Raw genomic sequence first — 23934 nt, 5'->3', positions numbered from 1 at the left:
CTGGGCGACCGCACACATGCCAGCAGGAGGGGCTCTGCGTGCCCTCTCTGGCACGTGTGCCATAGGTTCACCATCACTGCTCTAGGGATTTTCATTTCAGCAGTGACCTCATTTACATCACAGACAAGACTGACAGAATCACAACTTCACATCTCTACAGATAACACCTATTGTGAGCCATAATTGCATCCACTACTGACATTAGATGTCAGAGTTTTTCTCTACTCCACTCCCTGCACTATGCACTTCTAGAATATTCACCCATAGACCTCAAAGAGTCAGTTCTAGAATATTGTTGCCTATGACCATGACTATGTCATAAAGCGCATCACTAAATGCTGCTAACAAGAGAGCAGAGGAGAAGCTCAGGCAATATGGCAGCCTCCAGAATCACATACAAACCATATACAAACCATATCACAAATCACATACAAACCACATACAAAAGATAGAATATAAAAATCTACAATCAGAAAAAAAACAGATTAGAAAATTAATACATTTCACTATCTGCTTTTAATAAATTTAATTTAAAAAAAATGGTGACACTTTCCTTTTAAGATCAACAAATGACAAGTTAGATAAAATCTTTTCACACAAAACTATGCTTCTATCTACTTATCTACTCCTGCTCTATGCTACCTGCAAATCAGACAGTATATAGAATGAGACAGGTTCCCTTCAACATCATGCATAATGTCAGAACACACAAAAGCACTTTAAAGAATATTGCAAAATAATTTCTTCTCCCTAAATGGATTTTCTGAGGCTGGCACCGGAAGAATAAGTGGATCTTCTCTAACATGAGCATCACAATAGGCCATCAAATCCGCAGCAGCTTTGGATATCTAAAAAGAATAATAATAATAATTTCATCAGTTAGCAGCAAAGAATAATTAATGAAACAAAAATAAAGTTCTCAAATTCAGAAAAAATAGTTACATAATTGTGCAGACTGTAATATTGATGAAAAAATCCATTATAGGCTTTAACCAAATTACAAATAATGTATACAATTCTGTATTTTATTGGACCATCCTACAATCCAAACAACAAAACATGCAGGGTTTTTGGAAATCTGCATTTAAGAGGATAGAGGTAAATGTAACTTTACTAGAAAAGAGGATATGGAGAGTATACAGCGAAAGGGCAGCATAAAGAAAACAGATAATTTCCAGAAATATTGCTTTCCCCATTGGGTGTCATAATAAAACAGTTACAATATTTTAAAGGTAAGATCACATAAAAGAAAAAAAAAATCTGCTTCCAAAACTTGTTAGTGTTTAAGAATTGAAATATTTGCTAGAACAATATGCCATTTAAATTTTTTACATATGGTAGCAGAAAGAGATAAAAAAAAATAGGAAATGGTAAACAGTAACCCTCTTGGTTGTTTTTTCATGAAGGGCATTCTGGTCATAGCTTCTATTCTTAAGAGGCTCATAAGAGATACTATGTTTCCTTAAGGCTGGGGACCCACGTGGTGTAAATGTTTTTTTTGTTTTTTTTTCTGTGGCATGTTAAAATCACTGTATAATAGATGGGTTCCTAGCAAATCCCATCCACACAGTGTGGGAAAATAAGCGCTGCTAACATGCCGTGATTTGCAAAATCGTTGCGCTTCCGCAACCATTGCGTCTTCCGACTGTCGCAACTTCCCGCTCCGGAGTAGGCACAAATGAATGGGCTTAGTCCAGAGGGTGCTGCCGCGAGGCGGACTCTGCGGCTGAATCAGCTGTGGAATCCGCCTGAAGAAAGGGCAAAAAAACTGGGAAGAAGCTGCTAGCAGAAAAAAAGAACGCTAGTGGTGTTTGTCATAAAGTTGCATGAAGGTGGTTGTGGCTATCGATAACCCATTGAGACATTTGTAATCTTCAGGTTGTCTACTTTCAAAAAATATATAGGGTTTAGGGGTTCACTTGTTTTCCACGGTGTGTAATCCCTACATTTTATATGATGATACTTTTTTAACATTTCCAGCTTCAAAGCAGATTATTGTTCCATCCAGTTCTAGCGATTTTCTGAAGACACGTGCATGCGGGTGTAGGCCATAGTGATATGTATGAACTCTGCACATGTTGAACTCTTATTTTTAGGAGGTTTGGTGTATATAATTTTTTGTTTGGTTTCTGCTTTTAGCATCTAATATACTTTTATTTGCATTTTGTTTTATAAAACATTCACTTTAAATTAAAATTGCATGAAGGTGCCTGTTCACATACAGTATCAAGTGGCCTTCTGACAATGCTGCAATTGTCTACTTTAAGAAAATATATAGGTATGGAGGAGTTGGATGATTTTTTTTTAATGTTGCAATTTAGGTTTGATTTGTCCATCTCAAAACTATGAAAATTGCTCTGGCAGCCAGAGATGCAAAATTTCCAGAGACCCTTGGCAGTGAAAGGGTTAAAGCGCAGAGAACATCATGAAGACCAAGGAACACACCAGGCAGGTCCGAGATACTGTTGTTGAGAAGTTTAAAGCTGGATTTGTATACAAAAAGATTTCCCAACCTTTAAATATCCCAAGGAGCACTGTGCAAGCAATCATATTGAAATGGAAGGAGTATCAGACCACTGTAAATCTACCAAGACCCAGATGTCCCTCTAAACTTTCATCTTAAACAAGGAGAAGACTGATCAGAGATGCAGCCAAGAGGCCCATGATCACTCTGGATGAACTGCAGAGAGGTGGGAGAGCTCTACCACTTCTACAACTGAGGTGGGAGAGTCTGTCCATAGGACAACAATCAGTCGTACACGGCACAAATCTTGCCTTTATGGAAGAGTGGCAAGAAGAAAACCATTTCTCAAAGATATCTATAAAAAGTCTCGTTTAAAGTTTGCCACAAGCCACCTGGGAGACACCAAACATGTGGAAGAAGGTGCTCTAGTCTGATGAAACCAAAATCGAACTTTTTGGCCACAAACGATATGTTAGTCGTAAAAGCAACACAGCTCTTCACCCTGAACACACCATCTCCACTGTCAAACATCAAACAGCATCATGGTTTGGGCATGCTTCAGCAGGGACAGGGAAAATGGTTACAATTGATGGGAAGATGGATGGAGCCAAATGCAGGACCATTCTGGAAAAAAACCTGTTGGAGTCTGGAAAAGACCTGAGACTGGGACGGAGAATTTATCTTCCTACAGGACAATGATCCAAATCATAAAGCAAAATCTACAATGGAATGGTTCACAAATAAACGTATCCAGGTGTTAGAATGGTCAAGTCAAAGTCTAGACCTGAATCCAATCGAGAATCGGTGGAAAGAGCTGAAAACTGTTCACAAACGCTCTCCATCCAACCTCACTGAGTTCTAGCTGCTTTGCAAGGAAGAAATGGCAAGAATTTCAGTCTCTCAATGTGCAAAACTGATAGAGACATACCCCAAGCAACTTGCAGCAGTAATCGCAGCATAAGTTGGCGATACAAAGTATTAATGCAAGGGGGCCGAATAATTTTGCACAGTCAATTTTTCAGTTTTTTATTTGTTAAAAAAGTTTAAAATACCCAATAAATTTCGTTCCGCTTCACAATTGTGTCCCACTTGTTGTTGATTCTTTTCCCCAAAATTTAAATTTCATGCCTTTATGTTTGAAGCCTGAAATGTGGTAAAAGGTTGAAAAATTGAAGTATTGTAAGGCACTGTACCTATGGAAATGCTGGTGGTTTGCCAATAGATATAATTAAAGTAGAAAGTCCGTGAAGGAAACCTCTGCAATCTGCAAGGTGTTGTTGCGACAGACACTACGTTGGGCCTTAGCCTAAAGTTGAAGGTGCCATGCTGAAATCCCATTTTGCAGTAATTTTTTCAGCAAAAGTGGATTGAGCCGAAGACAATAATATAAGCACTTCCAGTATATGTCCCATTCCTTTTGTAGCCACACTTAGCTTTGACTCAAAAAAACTGCAACAAAATCAGCAAAAAATAAATCTGCATTTTTGCAATACGGGGCCTCAGCCTAAGGGTAAAATGGAATTTAGCACTGAATTTGATGCAGATTTTTTTCATCTAGCTGATTTTGTCAGCAAGCAGAAAAATAAGCATCCTACCAAATTTTCAGGTGGATTCCGACTGAGAAATCGCATTGAAATGAATAGGAGGAGGAAAATATACTGTTTCCATCAGCGTGGAATTTGATGCATAATTTGTCAAAATCCGCTAGCGGAAATTGAAATTAGTACCTGCTCAATAAAAGGCATAATACAGTGACAATCTTCTCCAAATTCTACTTCAACATCAACTTCAAATTTAGTGTCAAGCAGAATCCACATCAAATTCCTGAAGCAGAAATTTTCTGCTTAGCAATTTCAGCGTCAAATACAATTCCAAATTCCTCAGTGTGAACTTACCCTAAGCCTATGTTTCCATGGCAGAAAATGAAGAGGAATTCGAGGCAAATGCTCCCTCCCCCTCTTTGCGCCTCTTTCAAGAGTCTGAGGCTGAATCAACCGCACAATTTGCAGAAAGACTGAGCAGGACCCTTATTCTATTCAATAGGAGGCAGGTAGAATCTTCAGCTCATTTGGAGAAGGAATGCGCCTCAAATTCAGCAGCAGCTACCGTATTTTTCGGACTATAAGACGCACTTTTTTTCCTCCCAATATGGGAGGAAAATGTGTGTGCGTCTTATAGTCCGAATGCAGCGTGCGCAGCGTCTGTGTCCCGTCTGTGCGAATGAAAAGAAGAGCAGCACGGTGCCTGCCTGCTCTGCCCCTCCTTCCCTGTCTGTGTCGCGTGTTTGCAGGAGCGAGATCTGAGAGGCAGGGAAGTAGGGGCGGGCCAGACAGGTGAAGGAAGCGTGGTTTCAAGCTTGCCGAGAAAACCACGCCTCTTTTACCCGTCTGGCTCGTCCCTCCTTCACTGCCTCTCAGATCTGGCTCCTGCAATAATGCCACACAGACAGGGAAGGAGGGGCGGGCCAAACGGGAGGAGGAGGCGTGGTTTTCTCGGCAAGCTTGAAACCACACCTCCTTCACCCTTCTGGCCCGCCCCTACTTCCCTGCCTGTGTGGCTTCATTGCAGAAGCGACATCTGAGAGGCAGTGAAGGAGGGACGAGCCAGACGGGTGAAAGAGGCGTGGTTTCAAGCTTGCCGAGAAAACCACACCTCCTTCACCCGTCTGGCCCGCCCCTCCTTCCCTGCCTGTGTGGCATCATTGCAGGAGCAAGATCTGAGAGGCAGTGAAGGAGGGACGAGCCAGACAGGTGAAAGAGGTGTGTTTTCAAGTTTGCTTAGAAAACCACACCTCCTTCACCCGTCTGGCCCGCCCCTTTTTCTATTCTTACATAGCTTCACTGCAGGGTGTCTCTTTCCATCCATGGATGAGATTAGATAGAATAGATAGACAGACAGACAGACAGACAGACAGACAGACAGACAGATAGATAGATAGGAGATAGATAGATGGATAGATAGATAGGATAGATTAGATAGATAGGATAGATAGATTAGATAGATATGTTCAAATCACCCCCATAGCCCTACAATACATATAAAACAAAAACATTACTGTGAAACACATACACATTTGGTATCCCTGTGTCCGAAAGCCCCCGGTTCTATTTACATTGGTGAAATATTATATTATTAGGTTATTAAATATTTCACCAATTTTTTTTCCTTAAAATTTTTTTTTTCCCTATTTTCCTCCTCTAAAACCTTAGTGCGTCTTATGGTCCGGTGCGTCTTATAGTCCGAAAAATACGGTACTTCTGTATGAAAGGGTCCTAATGCCTTCTCAGTCCACCTTACAGTGTGCTAGGTATTAGAGACCATACCTGCTGATAGGGAAATCAATGTAAAATCTGAATATATATATATATATATATATTAGAGATGAGCGAACGGCGTTCGATCGAATTGATATTCGATCAAATATCAGGCCGTTCGAGGTATTCAATTCCAATTGAATACCACGAGGCAAACGCACAAAAAATTTGTATCCCCTTCCAACTTCCCTGGAACTTTTTTTGCACCAATAACTGTGCAGGGGAGGTGGGACAGGAACTACGACAACAGAGGCATCGAAAAAAAATCAGAAAAAGTAATTGGCTGGCTAAATCAGGTGACCTCCACTTTATTCGAATGGTCAATTTCAGATTCGGGTAATATGAGACTTTGAACTATGTGACTGTGAGACAGAGATAGGTGTACAGGCAGGGTTAGCTAGGGATTACCTTTATTTAGGTGGGAATGTTACTCACACAGCTCTTTGGGGCTCTATCTCGTCGGGATCCCTGTCAGCTTGCGATATACGGGAGATGACTTTTTCCCATAGGAATGCATTGACCAGCGTTGATTGGCTGAATGCCATACAGAGTACAGCATTTGGCCAATCAACGCTGGTTCTGCCAGAGGCTCGTCTGTGAGGAGGCGGAGTCTAAGATCGGTCCACAGCAGTCTCTATTGTGGTCTGATCTTAGACTCCTCTGACAGAACCAGCGTTGATTGGGCATATCGCAAGCTGACAGGGATCCCGACGAGATAGTGGCGTAATACAGGTACTTGGGCATGATGTAGCAGAGCTGAGTGTGCGCTGAGATCTGCTATACCTGAGATGTGTGTGTGACAGGAGGAGTAGATTGAGGGATGATTGGGTGTAGTGCAGAGCTGTGTGTGTGTGACAGGAGGAGTAGATGGAGGGATGGTTGGGTGTAGTGCAGAGCTGTGTGTGTGACAGGAGGAGTAGATGGAGGGATGGTTGGGTGTAGTGCAGAGCTGTGTGTGTGTGACAGGAGGAGTAGATGGAGGGATGGTTGGGTATAGTGCAGAGCTGTGTGTGACAGGAGGAGTAGATGGAGGGATGTTTGGGTGTAGTACAGAGCTGTGTGTGTGACAGGAGGAGTAGATGGAGGGATGGTTGGGTGTAGTGCAGAGCTGTGTGTGTGACAAGAGGAGTAGATGGAGGGATGGTTGGGTGTAGTGCAGAGCTGTGTGTGTGACAGGAGGAGTAGATGGAGGGATGGTTGGGTGTACTGCAGAGCTGTGTGTGAAAGGAGTAGTAGATGGAGGGATTGTTGGGTGTAGCAGAGCTCAACTCACAGCCAGCTCTGCTACATCTGAGATCGGACCGCAATGGAGACTGCTGTGGACTGATCTTAGACTTCGCCTCCTCACAGACGAGCCTCCGGCAGAACTAGCGTTTATTGTTTGAATGCTGTACTCTGTATGGCATTCGGCCAATCAACGCTGGTCAATGCATTCCTATGGGAAAAAGTCAGCTCCCGCATATCGCAAGCTGACAGGGATCCCAACGAGATAGTGGCATAATACAGGTACTTGGGCATGTTAGATGCCCCCAGGCATGCTTCCCCTGCTGCCCCAGTTGCATTCCAGGGTGTTGGCATCATTTCCTGGGGTGCCATAGTGGACTTGGTGACTCTCCTGAGTCGAAGTGTGGCTTCTCCTGAAACGAAGCATTTTTCCCCATAGACTATAATGGGGTTTGATATTCGTTCAAATAGTCGAATATTGAGGGGCTATTCGAAGCGAATATCGAATATTTCACTGTTCGCTCATCTCTCTCTCTCTATATATATATATATATTTATATATACACAGTGTTGGCCAAAAGTATTGGCACCCCTGCAATTCTGTCAAACTCTTTGGTATTAATATCTTCATTTATTTTGCTTGCAATGAAAAAACACAAAAGAGAATGAAAAAAAGTCAAATCATTGATCATTTTACACAAAACTCCAAAAATGGGCCAGACAAAAGTATTGGCACCCTCAGCCTAATACTTGGCAGCACAACCTTTAGACAAAATAACTGCAAACAACCGCTTCCGGTAACCATCAATGAGTTTCTTACAATGCTCTGCTGGAATTTTAGACCATTCTTCTTTGGCAAACTGCTCCAGGTCCCTCAGATTTGAAGGGTGCCTTCTCCAAACTGCCATTTTGAGATCTCTCCACAGGTGTTCTATGGGACTCAGGTCTGGACTCATTGCTGGCCACTTTAGAAGTCTCCAGTGCTTTCTCTCAAACCATTTTCTAGTGCTTTCTGAAGTGTGTTTTGGGTCATTGTCCTGCTGGAAGACCCATGACCTCTAAGGGAGACCCAGCTTTCTCACACTGGGCCCTACATTATGCTGCAAAATTTGTTGGTAGTCTTTAGACTTCATAATGCCATGCACACGGTCAAGCAGTCCAGTGCCAGAGGCAGCAAAGCAACCCCAAAACATCAGGGAACCTCCACCATGTTTGACTGTAGGGACCGTGCTTTTTTCTTTGAAGGCCTCTTTTTTTCCCCTGTAAACTCTATGTTCATGCCTTTTCCCAAAAAGCTCTACTTTTGTCTCATCTGACCAGAGAACATTCTTCCAAAACATTTTTGGCTTTCTCAGGTAAGTTTTGCAAACTCCAGCCTGGCTTTTTTATGTCTCTGGGTAAGAAGTGGGGTCTACCTGGGTATCCTACCATACAGTCCCTTTTCATTCAGACGCCGACAGATAGTACGGGTTGACATTGTTGTACCCTCGGACTGCAGGGCAGCTTGAACTTGTTTGGATGTTAGTCGAGGTTCTTTATCCACCATCCGCACAATCTTGCGTTAAAATCTCTCGTCAATTTTTCTTTTCTGTCCACATCTTTAAACCTCTTGATGACACTGCGCACGGTAGACACAGGAGCATTCAGGTCTTTGGAGATGGACTTGTAGCCTTAAGATTGTTCATGCTTCCTCAAAATTTTGCTTCTCAAGTCCTCAGACAGTTCTTTGGTCTTCTTTCATTTCTCCATGCTCAATGTGGTACACACAAGGACACAGGACAGAGGTGGAGTCAACTTGATGATTAAAAGTTAAACATTTTTGCAAATGTAAGTAATTAAAAATTCTGCAGAGTTTTAAAGATTTTCTCTAACTTTCTTAGTGGTGACAGTCTGTTATCTTGATCGGTTGCCATGGATACGTCCACCAATGCAGAAACTTTCTAAGGACAGAAAATCAGCCATGATTTCTTTATTATGGCCAGGATATCTTCTGATACATATAATGTTCCTGCCTGATAACCCAGGTACAATAAGAAAATCATAGCTGGGTTCCTGACAAGTCCCAGACCATAGAAAGTTTCTGAATTGGTGGTTGTATCCACTAAGAAAGTTAGAGAAAATCTTTAAAACTCTGCAGAATTTTTAATTACTTATATTTGCAAAAATGTTTAAATTTTATTATCTACAAATACAGATATGATTATGTACATGGGAATACCCCTTTAATGACCATAATAGTACATCCTGTGCCCTGTGCTGCATCTTGCAGTCGAACCAATGGGCCAGGGCTGCCAGGATCTCACATAGCTGGTTGATCCTACCTCAATGAAAGGAAGTCAGCCTATGTGTCCTGTATACATTGCCATACACGTATGGTAGTATATACTACTGAGTATTGCTGGCTTAGGTCCCCTAGAGGGAAACCACAAAAAAAGTTAAAAAAAAAAAAAAAAAAAGTGTGCTTTTAGTAAAAAAAAAAAAAAAAAGAATAACAACCCACAAAATGCCCCTTTACTATATTAAATGAATTATTTAAAAAAAAAAAAAAACAACTTAAAATTATTGAAACAAAACATATTTGGTATTGCCGCGTTCATAACTACTGAAACATAATAACTTTATTTAACCTGTATGGTGAATGTGGGGGAAAAAACTGAAAAAAAACTCCCACAGGAATAAATGATTTTTCACCATCTCGCCTACAAAATATGCTATAAAAGTGATCAAAAGTAATATGCATCAAAACTCTGATAGGCTGTGACTCACCTATCACAAAGGATGTATTAAAATTATAATTTTATTAAATAATCGTTAAAAAGTAGGGAAACCCATGGGGCAGACAAAACAAAAAACAAACAAAGCATATAAGATCTAACTAAGGGTTTTAAAAATCTCTATGTGTTCTAATATGTCAAAGGATTGAGTCAGACTCTCAGTTAAATATCCCTTTAACCTCTTAACAACCTTGGACATACTATTACATCCTGGGCGCCTGGTACTTTGCACACCAGGGCATAATACTACGCCCAAGGCCGGCAGCTAACATTGACAACTAACTCCCTCTTCCAAATGGAACGTTTTAACCCCTTGGATGCCGTGATCAAAGATGATCGTGCCATCTAAGGGGTTCCGCCATGTTGCCACTCCCCCCGGCGAGATCGGGGGGTGCTGGTATCTGTAATCTGCAGCCTATTCTTAAGGGACCCAACTCAAAAAGTGAAATAATGTTCAAATATAATGTTCTCACATAGTATTCTGCTGTCAATCAAGAAAGGAAGTAACCCTTTGTATAACATCACTTAGCAGAAAACAAAGGTGTACTGGTCTAAATAAAACATGAGTAAGAAATGCCATCATTTAAACCCCACGGCTTCATGGTGTGTAAAATAAACATCCAAGGGGCTTCACATTGTAGTAATTTCTTATCAAAATCCCCACCGTGGGGTGATGGAAAGACTAATTCCACCGTGGAAATCTAAGAATGAGGAATTACCACTATGTTGCTCACAAAAGTGTTGTGCTACAGGAGTGTCATCATCCCATTCAATGCTATTAATATGCTCCCTGATCATCCTGTAGAACTCCCAAATGGTTTTGCCCACATACTGGAGTCTGTAAGAGGAACAGGTTGCCAAATATATTACCCCCTGTGTTTTACAATTAATGAAGTTCTTATTTTTATACCACTTCAGGGTGGTATTACTCTTGAAAGACCTACTAGTCTAAGGGTCAGTTCACACGTGAGCCGCGTCTCTCTCTTGTCAAAACCCGCCTGCCGCGACCATCGCGGTCGCGGCTTTCCCCTCCGCTGTTGGCTCAAATGAATGAGCCGACATAGGAGGGAGCTGCCGGGGGCGGAAGAGCATGTCCTTTCTTTTCTCTGCTAGCGGCAGCCCGCCGCTAGCGGAAAAAAAAAAGCCTGGTGGTCTACATAGACCACCATTGTAAAGGGGCGGATTTTGAAGCGAAATCCGCTGTCAAAATCCGCCCCTTTGTTCACATGTGAACTAGCCCTTAATGGAAATGAAAGCCCTACACGAGCCACAAGGATATGTCCCCACAATTTCATTCGACTGTCTCTCTAGCCACTAATGAGTAGACCAATGAGTGATCACTAATGAGAGAACCAATGTCCGGGTCAGATCTTAAAATATCCCATACATTTTTAAGAACCCTTATCACTTCTGTTTGCAACATCATATTTTGCAATAATGCGTAGATCATTTTCTACTTTATTTTTAGATTGTAGCAAAGATACCCTATCTGATGCAAGCCCTGTTTGATGGGTCTTATGTAAAACCTCATTTGGGTATCCCTGTCTTTTAAATCTATCAAACAAATCTCATGTAGCCACCTGGTAGTGTCAAGAAGCTACAGCTCCTGCGAAGATGCAGGAACTGTCCTGTTGGTATTCCAAGTTGGAATGGGCCCAGATACCAGCTGTCCCATTTTAATAAGCAATTAGTGAACACCTTTTTCTGAAAAATTGTTGTACTCAGCCTACCACACAGGGATTTTTTTAATATTGAGATCAAGAAATGTAACAGTGTTCCTGGATTTCTGAAGTAAAAAAAGAGAAACAATCTCATTCACATTGAGTACTCGTACAAATTCCTCAAATTGTTCTTTTGACCCTCCCCAGAGCAACACATCTATAAAGCGGACCGAAAATAAAATAGAAGATGAAGACCACCTCCCTCTCCTACCAGCTGAGGTACAAACTTGCATAGGTTTGGGCACTGGGACTCCCCATTGCTATGCCCCTGAACTGGTGGAAGAAGAGGCAGTCAAACATAAATGTGTTGTGTGTCCGAGTGAATCTGAGGAGATCCAGAGTAAACTCATTCTGTGCCCCCATGTGTGTCCCTCTGGACCTATCATGGGGTATGAGCTGTAGAGGGCCTCAACGTCCAGACAAGCAAGAAAGGAGTTGGATGGTAGCACCAAATCATCAGTTCATCTGAGGACATCCATGGTATTTTGCACAAATGAGGCAAGGTTGTCACAAACAAACGTATAATTTTGTCAACGTATAGCAAGATATTTTGTGTAAAACGATACCCAATTTATATTGTTTTTTCTCATTAACCTGGGTGGCACAGGTGTTTACTGTTTATACAGTGGACACCCAGCGCTAATGCCCTCGGTTGATCCATGGTTTTCCCGACGATCACCGGCACCTGTAGCAAGCTCCGGGTTCGGGATCATATTGCCATGACAGTGGAGATCCTTGTGAAGGCTTCCAGGCATTCACTGGCTTCTTTTGCAGGCTACTCTATGTAGCCTGGAAAAGAAGCCCCAGTATTTTGCAATGCATTAGCATTGTAATGCATTGCATTAGTGATCAGACCCTCTGGGGTTCAAGACCTCTAGGGGGTCTAATAAATGCATTAAAAAAAAAATCTAAAAAATAATAAAAATTCAAATCACCCCCCCTTTCCCTAGAACACATATAAAAGTAAGTAAATACTGTGAAACACAAACATGTTAGGTATCCCTGTGTCCGAAAATGCCCACTACAAATCTATAAAAATATTTTTTATAGATAATATATTATAAATTAATTCATTAATTAATTATATTAATATATTAATTAATATATCTCCATCTATGTCACAGCATCCTATATCTCATCTATAATCGGTTGTAGACATTGCAGGAGATCAGTTACCAGTTTCAAACTGTTTTTCTTCTAACGTCGGAATAGCGTTAAGAAAGGCTATCCTTCTCCTACCTTTCTTTGTTTTCGCCACGCCGCCGTTCGCTCGATATTCCGTTTTTTCTCAGTATGTAAATTAGTAGTTCTCTCTCAGCACTGAGGGAAGGCTCCAGGGCTCCGAGAGAACTCATTTACATACCAAGAAAAACCGGAATATCAAGCGAACGGCGGTGCGTAGAAGACAACGAAAAGTAGGAGAAGAGGCTTAAACAGAGGCTTGATAGTGAGATTAGTTGAGTAGAAAAGGCATCTGTCTGGAATTAAGGAAATAAACACTGGCTACAGTAGAAGTGACCCCATTTATTTCACAGATGATAAACCAGTTTCGTGCATTGGTGTCAGAGAACGAGTCTAGTATTTTCCCAGGCAAACTTTTATGGAAGACAGTGGCTACATCTTTAGTTTTCCCAAAGGTGCTTCTAATATGGGACCACAGCAGGTAATAACAATTAAGTGTTGGGAAAGCATGAGGCAAGAAAATGGGTTTCTTACAGGTAGAGAATTTGGCACCTGCGCTTGTGCGAATCATACAGGATCTGTAAACATTTTCCTCAGGCGTATTAAAACCTTAAGGGTCCATTCACATGGAAGAAATTGGTGAGGAATTTGGTGTGGAATTTCAGCGCTGAAAAAAAAAGCCTCCCATTGACTTCAATGGGTTCCTTTTCTGCTAGCTAGAATGGCCCCTTAGGGATCGTTCACATGGGGCAAGAGGGGGCGGATTTTGTCGCTGAATCCTCCTCAAAATCTGCCCCCTCACAATAGAGATCTATGCAGACCGCTACCGTTCTTTTTTCCGCTAGCAGTTTGTTCCCGCTAGTGGAAAAAAGAAGCGAGCTGCCCTTTCTTCAGCCTGATTCCGCGTCCGCCTCGCAGCAGCACCCTCCAGCCTAGGCCCATTCATTTGAGCCTACTCCGGAGTGGGTAGCCACGACTGTCGGAAGCCGCGACAGTCGCATTTTGTCCTATTCTGATGTGGCTTCCCGCGTCAAAATTAGGACCAAAATATGTGGTCACATGTAAATTAGCCCTTAACATTATTTTTTTCCCCTCTATATCCTGGGTGAAGGCTGCAGGAGAGATTAAATAGGAGACCGCCAGCATGGAGGATTTTGTGAAGCAATTTGGGCAGGTCAATCTATAACAGCAGCAGGAGATGAACTTGCTGCTTATGGAGAAGCTGACGGTGCTTAGCCAGGCTCTGGTCGACCAGAGGACAGCAGGAGAATGTACTGGTGCAAGAGAGACCCAGAGCATACAGACCGCTGCCTGAGCTGCAGTACAAAGTACCCTACAAAAAATGATATCCACAGACGACATAGAGGTCATATCTTTGAGTTTTTGAGAGAGTTGCCGTGCGAGAGAAACTGCCAAGAGATCAGTGGGCTGATGTAGTGGCACCGTTTCTCACTGGGGAACCTCAGAAGGCCTACTATGACCTGTGTGAACAGGAGGATAAGAACTAGTCGAAACTGAGAAGTGAGATCTTCACACGACTCGGGGTGAGCATGCATGTGATGTGCTGGGAGAGTGCACCACTGGACTTTCTCTGAGAGTCTCCCACCCTGATCACAGATGCATGATATAGTATATTTAATGAGGAAATAGCTACCGCCTGAGGAGGGCACACCAGCACAGATGGTGCAGAGAGTGGTACTGGACACCAGATCGCTTCTACTTAAGATTCAGTGGTGGCTGACCAGCTGGAATGTTTGGTGTAACAATAGTCCGAGGAAGACCTGAGTTAGCCACTAAATAGTCAAAGGGCCTGAGCTCTAACGTCACAGGGTCTGTCATATCAGCAATCCGAAAGAGGCCTGCTTTGGACCATGCTTGAACCATAGCGGGGGAAAGACTGTCGGGAAGGAGAGAATTGTACAGTACAGACACCATGGAGGAACACGGAGACGCCAGGGAAAATTTAGCATTACACGCCGACCATATAGAACGCGTAAAACGGATAGGGCCCAATAAGTAAGGGGAGGAAGGGGTGGGGGAAGAGCCAACCCACAAAAATCGTTAGGGTGCATGGGGGCCAGCCAGAATTTTTCTATCTCGACCCACTTAGTGTATGCCTGGGCAGAGGCCCAAAATGGGATACAGCGTAGATGGGTCGCCCAGTAATAATGGAGGAGGTTTGGGACAGCCAATCCCCCAGACTCACTCCCAGACAGCATAACCGACCAAGGGATACGGTGACGTCACAATGTTCAAACATGGGAAAGCTCTGCTAGGTTCTATATTGAATGTTTATATACTAACTTTGGGTACCCTTCTGAACATAGTTGTGCTCCATATTTTATATTGTAGAGATTTCTTAAGCACTTATGCTTTTTACTGTTTGAATCCTTGTGGCATAGTACTTTGGATTACATTAACTTTGCATTGACCTATGTAGTACATTTATTAGAAGCATATGTCCGTTTTTATGGTGCGTCACAGCACTAACAGGGATTTATTCCATCTTGGCATCCTACTGACCTATGGTTATTGTAGTAATTTGTAATGTAATTTCCTTCTTGTATGTCCTTTTTTCATATTATTAAAGATTATGATACATTAAATAAGTATATTTTTTAAATTTATCACAGTCCATTTTTTCTATGGTTCCATATTACTAGGTGTCATACTTACCTTTTTGTGTGTTTGCTAGAAGTGCATATATCAGAGTCCCTATCTAAGGCACAGAAACAGGACAGAAGTACAAGCTATACCCCCTGGGGTCACATTCAGGGGACACAGTATTATGTCCCATAATGGACACCCATTAACAATTATTATACTCTGCAGTCTTTTCAGACCCCAGAGTATAATAATCGGAGACCCAGGGGGGGTTACCAACATAAAAAAACCACTGTCACTTACCTATCTCCCGCTCCCCTGCAGTCTTCGGCATGGTCGGCCTTCTTTAATGACGTACTCAAGTCACATGATCCAGGACGCAGGCCCCGGTCATGTGATGTCAGGGACATCACACAACTAGGCCCACAGCCTGCCCGGAGTGTGGAAAGGTAAGTAACACATTTATTATGTTCCTTTACTTTTCCGGGGCCTTGGAACGTTATACTCGGGGGTCTTTTGAGACCGCCGAGTATAATGATAGTGCTTGCAGGGCCCGCGGAGTCACTTACCTATCCAGGCCCCTTCCAGTATCGATAAGTAAATAGGTAAGTTATTCCAGCATGTAACGGCCTATTAAAAAAGAAAAAGAACGCAGGGGTACCTTGCTAACCCCTGCTACCCCAGTAGTTACGCCACTGGCACAGATGATGATGATTTATCATCTCTGTGCATTCTGCAGGGCTGCCTCCTTCTTCCTACCACAGTTGTTAAGATGCTACTTGTGGCAGAAGGGGGGTGGGAGGACATTTTAGAGCCCAATATCTCAAGATTGGTTAGGGTTATGAATGAGAATATCATCTTTAAAATTATACTAAAAGCTTCAAGATAGTGCTTTTATAGAGGTTCTTTCATGTTCTCAGGCACATGTGGTTTTAAAACAGACAGTGTGCTGAACTTTCATGTTATGTGCCCTGGTTGGAGGTATCGGTGCCATTATAACGGAAGAATGGCGTTCCTGACAGTCTGGCTGGGCTATGAGGAACATCCCTTCTGACAGTACTCGTCCATAGCTCTGTACTGTCAGAGTGGGTAATCCTTACTGCCCAGAGATGACGCCAAACTGTGAAGAAAGCCCCCCTTGACTGTACTCAACCATAGATTAGAACTGACAGTGCAGAGCTATGGACGAGTCAGGGAAAGCATTCCTCACAGCCGAGCTAGACTGTGAGGAACACCCTTCTGACAGTGGACAGAGATCAGTAACTGCTCCAATATGTCTTGCCCCGGGGCATATAGCGGTATATAAAAGCACGTGCCCAAGTACATGAAAGGTCCTCTTTAACAGGGATTCATTCCGACTCTATAAATGGCTGTCGGGAATTGAGTCTGCAATGGGATCTCCATGCCGAATAGAGTTTTCAACAGTGAATCGCTCTGGAATTGTAAGGGCTATCATGAAGAGCTTGGTATAATTTTTCAAGGTGCGATTATCATCTTTAAAATGAATCCAGAATCATCTTCATAGCCCTAACAAATCCTGAGACATAGGGATTAGTATTATGTCATACATGTCATGTATGCACGCTCACCACGCAAGGTTCCACTGCTGAACAAAAAGTATGTACAAGCGTGTTTAAAATTTGTTCCACATCATTCAGAAAAGCCTGCGAATTATGGTGAGAATATATTCTGGTCAGATGAAACCAAATTTTTTTGGATGCCATAATATTTGGAGATCAAAAATCACAGCATACCAACTGTGAGGTTTGGAGGTGGGAACATCATGGTGTGGGGCTGTTTTTCAGCATATGGCATTGGCAAACTTCATATTGAAAGAAGGATGAATGGACAAATGTACCAAAACATTATTGTTAAAAATCTGCTGCCAACTACCAGGATGATGAAACGCCGATGGACATTTCAGCAAGACAATGATCCCAAAAACACAGCTAAGAAAACTTTCAATTGGATCAGAGACAGCATTAAATACATTTCAATACTTTTTCTGTTATCAATCTCTCTATATTATAAAAATGAGTTTCTGTCTGTCTGTTCTTTATGTGCGACCAAATGACTGGACCGATCTTCACCAAATTTGGCACAAAGATACTTTGGGTGTCCGGGAACGTTTAAGACAAGGCCTCAACGTGCTCAGATGTACTGTTATGGAGATACAGCTTTCCCAAAACCCCCATTAGCCAATACAAACATTGAATTCTTTCATTCATATTCCAACTGCAATACACACAGTCACTCCACATGCACAATCCAAAACGGATATCCAAACTGAGAAACACGCATCAGAGGATTAGATACGTGCGTCAGGACACAGTACCACACGCTGTAGGATTAGATACGCACGTCAGCACACAGTACCACACGTCAGAGGATTAGATACGCGCATCTGCACACAGTACCACATGCCAGGGGATTAAATCCGTGCGTCTGCATACAGTACCAAATAAAATATACCCGTGCAAAGCTGGGTCCTCCTGCTAGTTCTCATTAAAAGGGGTTTTCCCAAGTGTTTTTTTCCAGTGGTCAATTGCACCTTTAGAAATATATTTACTTAGAAAATTGGTGATGTATTCAATATTTATTTCACAGGGGAAACACGGTGGCTCAGTGGTGAGTACTGCAGCCTTGCAGCACTGGAGTCCTAGGTTCGAATCACGCCAGGAACAACATCTGCAAGGAGTTTGTATGTTCTCCCCGTGTTTGTGTGGATATCCTCCCATTCTACAAAGACATACTGATCAGAAAAAAAAGTACATTGTGATCCCTATATGGGGCTCACAATCTACATTATACAAATATTTATTTCACATACACACTATATTTACTAACTAACCCCCATGCACAGACTCACACAAACAATGAAAAGTAATTGAAAAAAAATGTGAAATTCCGCACCCTAGCAGTTTAATCAATTGTCGAAGTTCAGGTTAACTCTTCTACATCTGTTCATATGCAAAGGTATTAGACTGGTGTTAATTTACTTAAAGGGGTTGGCCACTTTCAGACCAAAATGTACAATAAAAAGATATACACTTTTCCGATATACTTTCAATTCCTCCCAGTTTTCTAGATTTCGGTTTGCTGTCATTCATTCTGTTACTTCTAGAGGATAAACTGACCATGGTCATGTGATTTACGGTCCATGGTCATGTGATGAGTACACAGGTGCTGCTCGTTACAGTCACAGTACAATAATCAGACAGCTGCCTGGTAACGAGCTGTGCACCTGTGTACTCATCACATGACCATAGTCAGACTTTTTTCCACTAGAAGTAACAGAATGAATGACAGCAAGCCGAAATCTAGAAAACCGTGAGGAACTGATACAGAAAGTATATTGGAAAATTGTATATCTTTTTATTGTACATTTGTTTGTCAATATTGGTCTGAAAGTGGCCAACCCCTTTAAGGCATGTGTGAACCCTGATTTTATCATCATAAAATATTTCTGGGATTGCTTCAACAAACAGAAGAATCTGATCAAGATTATGAGAAGGTAACAGGCAGAGTGCTGGAGTCACAGTATATCTGCCATAGATTCCTGACCTATGTGTGGTCCGGGGCAGATCTTGAATAAGCTGCAGCCCAGGTGTGGGTCATAGGCCCGTTACTGGGCCACAAAAGGCTGCAGAGCCTGCACTTCAGGGCAGATCCTGGGAGGAAAGGAAGTGGCTGAGTCAGTCCTGAAATACTGCAAGTCTGGTGAGACGATACTGTACTACTGCTTTGGTTCATTCGTGTGGCTGGTATTAAGCCATACATACATACAGTTAGTATTTTCTAGTTAGCGCTCAGATGAGCAGGTTTTGTTTTGCCTTTTTGCCTGAAGTTAAGGTGGTATTTTATTTTGTTTATCTTGTGCCTGACATAAAGGTTTTAGTTAATTTGCTGAGTTTTTTTTTTTTTTTTTATAAATAAACCTGGTTTTGCTGCAATATTTGTGCCCCTGTCTCTAACTGGTTAGGGCCTTGCCACTGCTTCTACCGAGCTACCTACCCCACAATATCTATAACCAAGTCCAACAAAACAATAAAGACTGTTATGCAGACTGATGACAGTTAACAAATACAAATAAGTGTATGTATAAAAGTGAAAAAAAAAGTACGTGAAAATGGATGTTAGTATAAAGCAAAACACATCATTTAACAATAATTATTAAAGATAATAATTAAAAGTGACAATATGTAATAACATAATAAAACAATGCTCATGAACCAAAATGTCCAATTTATGAACTAAATAAAATGACAATAGTGAAGTGAAAAATATAATTGAATGAATGAAAAATAATATTTATTAAAAATAATTTATACTAATAATCTTCACACATATATTAATCTGTTGGTCCTGGGTTTTTAAGAATTGATGAATAATAACGGGATGACTTTACAGGTAACACGAAAACAACTTGATCCACACTGCATTACATCTGCGAGGCACACATATGACAACCTAAAACAAACACTGATATTAGTAACATAAAACACACAAGAAATTAAAAAACACATATTCCTCTAACAAAATATAATTTGCACTACATTACAGAAAAGATTTGAAGATCACGCCTCATTGTGGCCTGCTGAAAAAGCCATATTTAATTCCACAATCCACCAAGTCTCTTTAGGTAACAAAGCTTGGCGTATATTTCGCCCCCAACTACCCGAATGTGCCCTATCAGTCCCCCTTACCTGTAAGGGCTCGTTCACATCTGCGTTGCCCTCTCCGTTGTGCAGGTTTCCGTTTCCTGCATAAAACAGAGCAGGATACGGAAACCTGTAGGAGGCTTTTTCACCCATTCATTTGATGCTCTCCGCCGCGGTTTTATAATCCGGACACAGAGTCGGACATGCAGTACTCTGTGTCCGGATTAAAAAATCCGGTTTCGCGGCGGAGAGCATAAACGCTCACCGCCGCTCACGGCCGCACCCGGTCTGTGCTTTGCGTCTTCTGGTATGCAGAAGATGGAAAGCACAGAATGGAAGGCTGAACGCAGGTGTGAACCTAGCGTAAGCCACATGAGTTGCAAGAATGACATTCGTGAAAATGGTGTGGTATCGTTTGTAATTTCTAAAAGTCTCAGACCTTTGATGCTTCTACAATCTTATTGGCATGTTTGAGGACACATACTTTGAGTGCCCTTCTAGTCTATAGTTCTAAAAATTGTGTATTAAAACAAATCTTAGTAAATGAATAATATAAGTAACCAAATCTGAATCCAAATCAGTTGTGTGTAAAAAATACTCTGTAGCTCAGAGGTCCTGATGGTGTCAAATAGACATGTTTAAATACTCCACGCCACAGATCACTAAAAACATGTCCTCTTCCGAATGAAGTCTATTTAAACGTCAAAGCATATCAGTTGTGTCCTTTGAGTAGGACAGCAATGTCTCTATACATTTCTGTAAATAAAAGTCCACAAATCTGCAGACGTTTTCACAAAGCTCCCCAATACCAAGACAACAGGTTGTCCCGGATGACTGGAGGAACATTTGTGGATCTTAGGGTAATAAGTAAAAAGTAGGTCTGATGAAGAAAATGCAAACACTCTTTTAACCTAGGCGTGATAACATTAACCTCAACTCCTCTACTAAGAAATAGGATCAAGTTAGTTTTTAAATGAATCCAGTGGGTGACTTACCAATTTCTGATAACACAGTTATTCAATTGCTGGCAGGTCTCCTTCTCATATATCTGCGCTGGCCAGATCACAACTCCACCCCCCCCTTATCAATCAGTTTAACAACCACATTGTTCATATCCCCAAGTTGTGTAAGAACAAGTCTCTGTTCACCACTCAAACTGTGTCTGTCAACTTTAGTTGGCAGTGATTCTAAAATTTCAACTGGTGGGCATAGAGAGAGAGGGGGGGGGGGGGTTGTGAGTGGCTGCACAGATGTAAAGGAAAGGAGGAAACCTCCATACTAGATTGTTTGTAAAGCAAATCACAATTTAAGTCACACAGAGCCAGTCTTTCCTCAGGATCACCAGATAAAGAGAAAGACTCCTTTTAGTTTAAGTGTTTCTTAAACAATCCTTAACCGCACCAAAGAAATTGCACATTGCCATAGATTTATCGTTTGACAATGTAAAAAAAAAAAATAGCCATAGAGGAGAAGAACACGTGTAGTTGCGTTACTGCCATCAACACCAGTAGCAGTGGAAACGTATGTCACTACCACCACCAGTACCACCATCACCCCATAAGTTTCCCCTTGGTCTGCCCCAGGCAGGCTTTTTGGATGTTGGGTGTGTGAAATGGCTGAAATCATTACTTTCATCACCCTCTTTATCTGATATCTCCTTGTCATTTTTTTTTTCTGATACATCATGGCCATGGGTTTACTACACACTCTCAGAATTTCAACTTCCAGAATTCCTATTAGCTTTCCTACCAGAACGACTACCAATAGTAGTACCACAAACCCAGCCACTACTACATCCACCACAAACAGTCATGTCTTCCTCCTCTACTTGCACACATTGGTGACTGTTGTCATCCTTCTCATAAAAAAAATGAAGAAGACTGCTCTGATTAGAACAAATAGATTGCTCAGCAAGTGCCATATCACTACCAGGGACCTGTGTCAGTGAAGAGTATAAAGACAGGGTTGACATTCTAGAAAGCACTTGCAGTAAATTAAGTACTATGTAGGAGGAGGAGAAATATACAGACGCCTAGGTCAAGATCTCATCACCATCTCATCAGACGCACTATCCTAATATCCTCCTGTGACTAAGATAAGTGAGTTAAGACTGGATTCACATTTGTGTTGGAACTCCATTGCAGATTCCACTTAAAATAATTGCAGAAATTTTCTATCTGCTGGTATTAAACCAGCAGAAACCAGGTAGAAACCTAGTGTACCCTATTAAAGTCTATATCAGGGGTGCTCACACTTTTTGAGCATGTGAGTACTAAGGAATAACCCAGCTGAGCGTGTTAGTCTGCTGCATATCTGCCAGCTCTCTTAAATCTCCTACACATTCAGCTGGCTATTCCTTATTACTACTGACACGCTCGGCTCGGCTATTCCTTAGTGTAATAGCCCAGCTGAGCGTGTTAGTAGTACTAAGGAGTAGCCCAGCTGAGCGTGTTAGTACTACAAACCCCCCAACCCCAACTTCCCCCCCCCCATCTGGAGAATAACAGTGAATTTTATTGAACTGTTATTTCTGAGTATGATGTGGACCTCCATAGATCTTTGTGTGTGTATAGCGTTTCTGTTGATTGCAAAAAACGGTTAAAGGGGTATTCTCATGTACATAATTATCTTTAAATTTGTAGATAATTAAAAGTTATCTCGACGAGTCTGCCGCCTGCTGACTGGGATAAATCTTTTCTACTGTCTCACAAGATGGCTCTTCCCTGTAGTGTGCAGGAGAGGAGTTTTAAGATCCTAACCTAATGGTACAGGTGCCCGTTCCTCCTCCACAGGATCTTCCCCACTGTCTCCGACCGGTGTTGGCGTTGTAGCTCCACAAGGGGCACTATGCTCCATATCTGGTAGAATTGTGATTTTCTTCGGCCGTTCTGGGACGTGGTCTTTTCCCTGTACTGTAAGATGTGTGGGCGCCCTGTTGCCGCTTCTCCTCAGCTAGCTCTTCTGTCGGTCATCCCCGGCAAGCTGTCGGAGATTAAGAAGGACCTCCTGGGGCATTTTCTCACGGCCGCCAGGGCGGTCATACTGAGACATAGGCACAGCTCTACTCCACCTTTCATGCTCGAATTCCTCCAGGAGTTTCTTCTTATCCAGAGGATGGAGGCCCTTGTTGCTGAGGACTTCCCCGATCCCTCCAGGTTTGAGCGCCTTTGGCGGCCTTGGGTTCTGTTCCAGGAGTCTTCGGACTTTTCTGCTTCCTTCTCTTAATCTGGGACGCAGAGGCCCCTCGTACTTCCCCTTTTTTCTCCCTCCCCTCCCTTCTGGCCTTCCCTCCTTGTCTTTTGTTCTGTCTTTCCTTTTATGTTTGCTCCTGATGTTTGGTCTTTGTGTTTGTCACCCGCATTTTTGTCCATTGCAAATATAAGTAATTAAACATTTTTCAAAGTTTTAAAGATTTTCTCTAAATATCTTGTGGTCACAGTCTGTCTTGATCAGTTGCCAGTGGATACGACCATGAATGCAGGAACTTTCTAAGGTCAGAAAATCAGCCATGATTTCCTTATTGTGGCCGGGATATCTTCTGATACAAGTAGTGTCCCTGCATGATAACCCAGCTACAATAAGAAAATCATGGCTGAGTTCCTGACAAGTCTCAGACCATAGAAAGTTTCTGCATTAGTGGTCGTAACCATTGGCAACCGATCAAGATAACAGACTGTCACCACTAACAAAGTTAGGGGGCATTCACATGGAGTAATGCCGGGCGCGTATCACAGCCGTACACGCCGGCGTTACGGCAGACTGCCAAACACTTCCCATTCACTTCAATGGGAGCGCTCGTAAACGCCGCTGTTACGAGCGCTCCCATTGAAGTGAATGGGAAGTGTTCGGCAGTCTGCCGTAACGCCGGCGTGTACGGCTGTGATACGCGCCCGGCGTTACTCCGTGTGAATGCCCCCTTAGAGAAAATTTTTAAAACTTTGCAGAATTTTTAATTACTTATATTTGTAAAATGATTAAGTAAATGGGAAT

At 42.1% G+C, this 23934-nt stretch overlaps 1 protein-coding gene across 1 annotated transcript in view; it reads right to left on the bottom strand.

The window, feature by feature from the left end:
- Positions 1-536: 536 nt before the first annotated feature.
- Positions 537-23934, bottom strand: part of GNG4 (G protein subunit gamma 4) — a 78236-nt gene continuing 54838 nt past the window's right edge. Inside the window, exon 4 of the mRNA XM_075267813.1 lies at positions 537-848. Coding sequence (XP_075123914.1) covers positions 720-848 — 129 coding nt within the window. The 3' untranslated portion in view covers positions 537-719. The remainder of the gene's footprint in view (positions 849-23934) is intronic.

The sequence above is a fragment of the Leptodactylus fuscus genome, chromosome 3, assembly GCF_031893055.1.
Source record: "Leptodactylus fuscus isolate aLepFus1 chromosome 3, aLepFus1.hap2, whole genome shotgun sequence".
Classification (NCBI taxonomy): Eukaryota; Metazoa; Chordata; class Amphibia; order Anura; family Leptodactylidae; genus Leptodactylus; species Leptodactylus fuscus.
This window is presented reverse-complemented; position numbering and strand designations above follow the sequence as displayed.